This window comes from Papio anubis, chromosome 10, assembly GCF_008728515.1.
Source record: "Papio anubis isolate 15944 chromosome 10, Panubis1.0, whole genome shotgun sequence".
Taxonomy (NCBI): Eukaryota; Metazoa; Chordata; class Mammalia; order Primates; family Cercopithecidae; genus Papio; species Papio anubis.
Genome location: NC_044985.1, coordinates 89,524,540 through 89,532,415, shown reverse-complemented (window position 1 = coordinate 89,532,415; position 7,876 = coordinate 89,524,540). Strand labels below are relative to the sequence as shown.

At 43.8% G+C, this 7,876-nt stretch overlaps 1 protein-coding gene across 3 annotated transcripts in view; it reads right to left on the bottom strand.

Annotated features, from left to right (window-relative positions):
* Positions 1-245: 245 nt before the first annotated feature.
* The window catches only part of PARD3B (par-3 family cell polarity regulator beta), a 1,095,492-nt gene continuing 1,087,861 nt past the window's right edge, over positions 246-7,876 (bottom strand). For all 3 annotated transcript variants that reach the window (XM_021924389.2, XM_021924392.2, XM_021924399.2), the window contains one exon: positions 246-4,966. In XM_021924389.2, the coding sequence (XP_021780081.1) occupies positions 4,609-4,966 (358 nt within the window). In that variant the 3' untranslated portion in view covers positions 246-4,608. The remainder of the gene's footprint in view (positions 4,967-7,876) is intronic.

The following is a 7,876-nucleotide window of genomic DNA, read 5'->3' as shown; positions in this document are numbered from 1 at the left end:
ATCCATCAGATCCTGACGCAAGCTTCTCCAACCCATAGCCCAGGTTGGCTTTGAATGCTACCCGACACAAATTCGTAAACTTTCTTAAAACACTGAGGTTTTTTGCAGTTTTTTTTTTGCTCATCAGCTCTCATTGGTGTTAATGTATTTTACAAGTAGCCCAAGAAAATTCTTCTTCCAATGTGGCCTAGGGAAGCCAAAAGATTGGACACCCTCATCCTAAAGCAATCCAAGATTCTGGTGTCTTAATGACTGAATAAAGCTTTATTTTAATGTAAAATATGACAAGAAAAATTTATTTACTCATATATAACAACTTCCAAAATGTTCTCTGTGGTACAAATGAGATCATCTTAAAAAGTTTTTACAGAATTCATCCTCCACCCCCATATGCCAAAATATGATTTCACATAATTTATCTTCAGAACTTTTGAACAGACTTGGTATCACAAAAGCATAGGAAACACCAGAAAAAGTGACGGGACAAACAACAGGTTTTGTTTTAGGTTCCAGTAGTAAGCAGCCCTGCAGATGGAACAGGAGAGCACTTTCTGAAGGAGCCCAGTCAGGAGACAGGCTAGAAGAGTCTGGGCTTGGTTCATTTCCTGTAGCCAAGCCTGTCTTTAAAAGTCAGGCTGTGTGTGATTCTGTGACTATTTAAGGACATGAGGGAGAAAGAGTTTCACTTAGAAGTCACAGCTGCGTGTGAGATTCTAGGCTTATTTTAGATATCTAACTTTTTTTCCCCACCTTTTTATCAGAAAAGTGACTTTGTAGGGATACCTTACGGAGACTCCTCTTTCTGGTCTTGCTGTGGCATCATTTCCAGCTAAGTCGGCAGGAACTGGGAGTGCTGAGAAATACTCCTGTGGCTGTTTCTGAGTCCAAATCCCTCCTGCCTAATTGCACTAAGACCAGTCTTTCTGTTGCTCATGGACTCGGAAAGCAGTAGGGTGTCCTCCCAATTTAAAGGCCATTCATTGTAGGTTTCAGAGTTTAATGCCAAAGGGAGTTGTACAGACACACATTCAGACCAAACTCTTTAGATCTCTCTACACTCCTGAAATGCTACAATGTTCCTCCAAAGAAAAGGAATGCAGTGGTTACAGGTTTGGGCAAATAATTACTCTTTATAGGCGTGATATTTTTGCATGCCAGGGAAAAGAGAAATGAGCTTTATGAGCCTCCTAACATTGTGAGGTGGCTTTTCTTCAGAAGATCACTTTAGTTCAAGAATTGTGTGAATCTTTGGAAGGGATAATGAGTCACGTTTTAATTTGATTGAGTTGGTGGAAAACTATAGCTACAGTGAAGCCTCCATTCTTCCCCATCAGGATCCACGGGTGACAGTCGGTCTGAGAACCCCTACCATGCTCTTAAGATCTTTACTTGGTGCCATCCTGTGGGGGTCAGCACATATATACCTACAGCTCTAAGAATAATGAGCTTCAGAATAATTGTTTTTTCAATTTTTGTTGGCTATTAGGTTATGATTTAAGAAAATGTTCCTGTTTCTGAGCTTGTATTTCATCCGCTGATTTGATATTGTGAGGAAACGGCACTATGGCAAGAGTGAGTGCCACCGCCCGATGGCATAATGGATTCTGGGGAGGCTGTTTCTCTCCCTTGTGGAAGTCTCAATTCTGCATCTAAAAGTTTTCAATGGTCTGCCCTCTTTCATCTCTACTCCTGCAAAAAGGGAGAAAAATAGGGCTTCTTAAAATACCTAGTGACTTGAGGGCAAACATCATTTCACGGCCTTCATGACCCAGCGGTCAGATCGGCAGCCAAGTGGATGGATGTTGATTGGGTTTGGGGCTCAATGAGCCACGCTCTTCCAGGGGGGCTATTAGTGTTCTGAGCTACACGGAGACACCGGATTGAGTTTTCCCAAGGCCATAAATAAATTGGGAGCTATTTCCTGCTACCAGGCACATTACTGATTATAGCCTGGTCTTCTAAATACTCTAAAAACCTGTTCCCCTAAATGCTGGGAAAGAGTCCTGTAACCTCTGGGTGGTAAGAATTGAAGGGTGAGTACACAGGCATTTATAAATCTTACATTTGAGCTGTTAATTGTTGCTTGGCTTGATGGAGCCTCTGTCTGTCACAAATATAATGTTAGCTTCTTTCAGGCAGGATCAAATGGAGCGTGTGTTATACTTCAAGCAAGCAAAGAAAACTGTTGCAATCTAGTTTTTGTTCACTTTAATAGTACCTTCACATCACTGGCTGCCACTCAGGATTAGCAACTATTTTATTGACTTTGTATACAACACAAAACCCAGTTTTGGAGCAGGTTACCCTGAGCCTGTGTGCAGGAGGTATCGCACACTCTGGTGGCAACACCGCAGGTGAAAACATGGGCACTCTTCCTGCAAAGGCCACTCCTTCAAGACACAGGATTCTCACCTGACACCATCACGCCTGGCTGCCCCTCAAGTGGCCTAGGCTTAATCCAGAAGGAAAGTTCTGGCTTGGCTATGTTTAGTAGTCTACAGTAGTTTGGTTAAAATATGGAACATACTGAAGAGCTGCTGGTTTTTAATGCTTCAAAACAAGTTACACATCCCTCATGTTATCATTTTCTTCTTTAAGGTGTATTTAGCTTGAGGGGAAGGTAGCATTGAGCAGGTCAGCAGGGAAACCTGTAGCTCCCCTGCTCTCCACCTCAGGTGAGCAGGGCCTGAGATCCTCAACCACTTTGAACAAATTGCAAACAATCTAAAGGTGCCTGGCTTAACAGAGATGACAGAACAGAGACAAAAAACTTGATAGTCTGTTTTCAGCAGGGCCATAGTAAACTGTAGTTAAGAAAACAATATCGCAAAGTCCAGTATGTAACACTATTTATGTCTAAAATTAGCAGTTGCATCCTTCTTGGTAACAGAATTCTATTTTAAATTAAAGAGTAGGCTGGGGTAGAGGGATGTCCTATGTATTCAATAATACTATAACTTATTAAATCCTGTGAATCAGAGGTATGCTAATCTCAGCCAAAATAGACCTAAATTAAACTCAAGACTTTTTTTTTTTTTTTTTTGGGAGGGAATAAAGAAGGAATGTGAAAAGGCTTAAAGTATATCAAGTGTCACTGCCCAGTTCCAACTAATGCTCAGGTTTCACTGTCTTCCACATCTTTTCTTTGTGTTCTCATTTGGGCCAGGTTGTATGTTTTAGAGGTTTTAGTTTTCATAGAAAATTACTGCAAAGCTCAGAAAACATTGTGATAGGTTGATTCAACTTAGAGGGTGGGGTTTCAGCTTTTTAAAGCCATAACACTGTCCTTTTCCAATTGGAGGCCTTGGCCCTGCCCTGACCTGACTTTAGTTAATGAAATATAGCAAATGCAGGTGGATTTAGTCTTAATGCCTTTTCTCTCTTTCCCTCCATTTTTCCCCCGCTTTTGCATCAAACTCTCCAGAAAGCATTATTAATCTTTCATTCTCTATACTGGCAATCATATGTGTTCAAACACACACACACACACTCTCTCTCTCTCTCTCTCTCATTCACTTCCATCTAATACCTGCTGGCCATTAGTTTCCAGAGGCCACAGTCAGCTCCTCACTGTCCCCGAGTGCAGATGGTTACCACTTGGCACTGAGTCTGGACTTGGCATTTCCAGGGCACTGCCTCCTGTGAGACCTCCCCAGTGGCCCTCGTTTTCCTAACTACATTTTAGCCCTCAAGTGGGAACCTTAAAGTAGAGACCCCAGTTAAAGTAATTCTAGGCAGGAGATTTGGGGCTGACTCTGAAACTAGATATCTCCGTGCCTGGAATGCGAGAGGCAGGAAGGTGAGGGGTGTGGGATGTTCAACCCTCTTAACCTGATCACCTTGGTCCTCGGAAGATACTCCTGGAAGCTCTGACCAGCTGTGCACGTTCTCCCAGGACTAATACTGCATTTTACTGACTTTCATATCAAAAGTTAGGAAACATGAAATGTTTACATCAAATGAGTGGTATCGGGAACCTGAGAAATTCTACAAGTAAAGAAATGCAGTCTTTCTCTCGGTACAAAATATTTCCAGATCACTAGTCATGTTTGCTCTTGTTTTTTTTCTCAGTAAAAAAAAGTCTATACTCACTTCAGATGCTCCTATCTCTGTCTACTCTGCCACTCCTTAGACTTCACAGCTCCAATAAGGGGGCTGAGACTCCACCTCTGAGTGGGTAATGCTGCCTGGCAGAGACTGCCTCTGGACCGCCAATCTCATGCTGGGGGGGCGTGGGGTGTCCACGTGTCTGCACATCAGGCAGGTTAACTAGTCAGGGAGGCTCCCCAGAGTAGAGCTCCACTGTTAGCTGTTTGTGGGTTCCGCTGCCGCTCTCACCGATTTGAACAACTCTGAAAATGTTTCAACTAGCAGGTAGTTTTGTTTTTATAGCCCCATCTTTCATCTTCCTTCTGATTTTTTTCCTCCCCAATCCCCTTCCCCTTCTTTTCCCCTCTGATTAGCAGTCAAGCGTTACAAATTCAGTGAGAAAATGCTAATCAGTCCCGTGGAGAATTCCTAACACCAAGGAGGTCTTCAGGTCTAGAAACGGCAAAAGTAGTGTAGACACCTTCCTTTCTGGGCTGGGTTGGCCTCGGTGGCACTCGGCTATACGGCTGCAGTCATGGGGTTCTTCTGCCGGGAATCCTGGGGTCGGTAAGGGTACTGGTCTGGGCTGCCCCCGCGGGGCCCTGGTCTGCCCGTTTCCTGATACGCTGGCATTCTTTGGTGCTGGGGAGGGGAAGGTGGGACGTCTTGTCGAAAGGGTCCTTTGTGCTGGGGAGCAGGCGGAGGTGGGTAGTGCTGAGGATACCGGAGATCTGCCACCCTCAGCTCTGTGGGGCGGGGATAGCTCCCTTTGGCAGGGTGCATAGGATGAGCCCCTGGATAATAGGGAAGCTCCCTTTCCTTGTAGAGCCCTCGAGGTGCTGCTGGCAGATAGTCTACAGCATCTGCGGGTCCTCCCCTGGAAAGAGAAGAAGAGACACATGTCAGCAGCTCCTAAGCTGGCTGTCTGGCTGGAGAACATGTTCCTCAGCCTCCTGCGCAGTTTGGTATGGCCATCAAATAGGTCTGGCCAATGGGATGGGAGAAGAAGTGATGCATGCCCTTAAAAAGAAGAGAAGGGACCTTCTTCCCTTCTCTCCTTCCTGTTGGCCGTCGGAAAAACCATCTAAGGCCACAAGGTGAAAACCACGTGCTGTGGGAGGCAGAGCAATAAGAAGGTGAGAGCCTGGGTCCCCATTGCCATGGAGCCACCATGTCAATCAGGACTGCTTCCACTCAGGTTGGTGCATAAGAGGAAAATATACTTCTATCTTGTTTATACCCTTTTCTGTTGGCCTTTATTATAGTAACCAAACTAGTTTCCTAAATAAGGCAGTGAGTTTGCCTCTCTTAAGGATGGGGTCATTAGTTCCCTGCCCTTTTCTACCACCATATCTAGGACAGGCTGGGCTGAAGTCTGTCCTAGAGATGGTGATAGAAATGCTCAGGTTATTTGGAGTCATAAAGTTTCCATGGACCGCACTCGCTTTTCTAAATTTGTGAGGTGCTCTTTTAAATGGGCTGTCATCTTGGTCTAACTCTGGTTGGCTGCTGTTACATCTTGGTGTGGATTCATATGTCCCTCCCCTCCCTAAAGTCTCTACAGTCCTTAGAAAAAGTCCCAAGCCAGAGCACCTAGAATTTTTTAATTTTATTTTTTTAATTTTTTTTTTTTTTGAGAGGGAGTCTCACTCTGTCACCCAGGTTGGAGTGCAGTGGTGCGATCTCAGCTCATTGCAACCTCTGCCTCCCGGGTTCAAGCAACTCGCCCACCTCAGCCTCCCGAGTAGCTGGAACTACAGGTGCCCACCACTATACCTGGCTAAGTTTTGTATTTTTTTTTTTTTTTTTTGTAGAGATGGGTTTCATTATGTTAGCCAGGCTGGTCTCAATCTCCTGACCTTAGGTGATCTGCCTGGCTCGGCCTCCCAAAGTACTGGGATTACAGGCGTGAGCCACTGTGTCCAGCCCACACCTAAAGTTTTGATAGAAAGTAATCAGTTCTATCACAAAGCCAGGAAGTAGCACCAGGCCAGTAGCAGAATAGGGAAATGCCAAACCAGCTGTAAGTTGCACCTTGTAATGGGTAAGGCACACAGAAACATCCAGGGTAAGAACAGACACTAACAGAAAGTGGCCCCATCTAGATCTCTCTACTAAAGAAAACAAGCATCTTCTGATCCATTTGCCACAACAGAAGCAGTGTGCCTCTAAACAATGTGCAGATGACTGCATCTTATCTAGCCTGGGGTTGAACAGATGAGTTCTGTTTGCAGCTCTTAAAATCTCATAAACCTTCTGTGCACATTCACCACTGCCACCATCCCCAGATCCTTTCCATTTTTTTTTTTTACCACTCCCCCTTTTATAATTTTTTAAAAAGAAAAGAAAACAATAATAATTAAGGAAAAGCTCCCCAATGTCAGACACACTGCTAGGACACTTGAAAGAAACGACAGGGCTGTGAGAATACAGTGTCTGTGGTTAATCAAGCACTGTCAATGAGGGTCAGAATCACCCCATCATCTGTGGAGCTGGATGTTAAAACAGCTGTGTAAGGTGCCCAAATCAATGAAGATTTGACAAGCTCCCAGCTCGGTGCATGTAGAAAGCAGCTTGTGAACAAATCTATAAGTGTGAACAATAGAATTCTCTCTCTACTTTTTTGTCTTAATTTGGCTATGTATAATAATGAAAGATAGATCCTTGAGCTTGGGGTAATTTAGTTAGAATTTTCAGATAAAAAAATTAAATTGTTTGTGTACAAGTTATTACAGCATCAGCTGCTGTTATTCAGTGCAGTTTGCTTTGCTATATTTTAAATTGCCCATGACAAATGGAGCACAAATGGATAATCTGTCACTCTAGCCATGGGAAACAAAGGCTCTGGATTTCACCTTTCCTTTTCTTTAGAATTTCATTTTTGATTTAGAAAACTTCCAGCCTTTGGTATATCTTTTATCATAAGAATTCTTTAAGTCTCTCCCCCCAACCTCACCATGCTCATTTTTATTGCCTTTTGGTTCATGTTGGAGATATCTGATACACTTAAAAAATTTCTTAACCTGTGCTTTCTCTCAAAATCCACTGAAGATACTTCTCTGCATGAAGTGAAACATGTGGTTTTTCTGCACTCATTTTAAGCCCTTAGGATAAATCACTGACATTTGCAACACACAAACATTATTTGCCTTCAAATGAACATACAACCAGCGCTCCCTCTGGACTCTCTTAGCATGAATGCTTCCTGTTTAAAATGGAAAGAGAGAAAGGAAGAATTCCAGGCCTTGGACTTTTAGGGTCCTGTTCTCTCCCTGGAGAGTTCTCTCTTTTAGAACAGAGTATTATAAAAGACAGGCACGCCTTGTTTTTTTAAATTTTTGGAGAGAGAATCCAGATCAAGTGGTGACGGGGCAGAAGCCACCCTGAGAGGCTGTGACAGTGCAGTCGGCGAGCACATGGTGGGACAGTCGCTATCTCTTCTCCCACACCTTGTTCCTCCCAGCGGCCAGCGCTCACGGTGAGGAGGGAGGCTTCCCGTGGGCAGATAGGGCAGACCTCGAGACACTTTTGTGGTCCCATGTTGCTTCCTCTGAGGGGAGGCTTTATGTCTGGGAGTTTGCTTATATGTGGCAGAAAGCAAGTGAGGTAGCTGTTCTTTGTCAAGAAATGAAGTCATGGAAATTGTCTTTTTCTGTAGAACTCATCATAACAGTTAGCGTTTTTAATTTTTCAGAGAGAAGAAAAACAATGAGTTGGCCTACCAAAACACTGTTTAAGGTTCAAAGAGTGCTAGAAGAATTTTTCTTTCTTTTGGGGGATGGTGTGT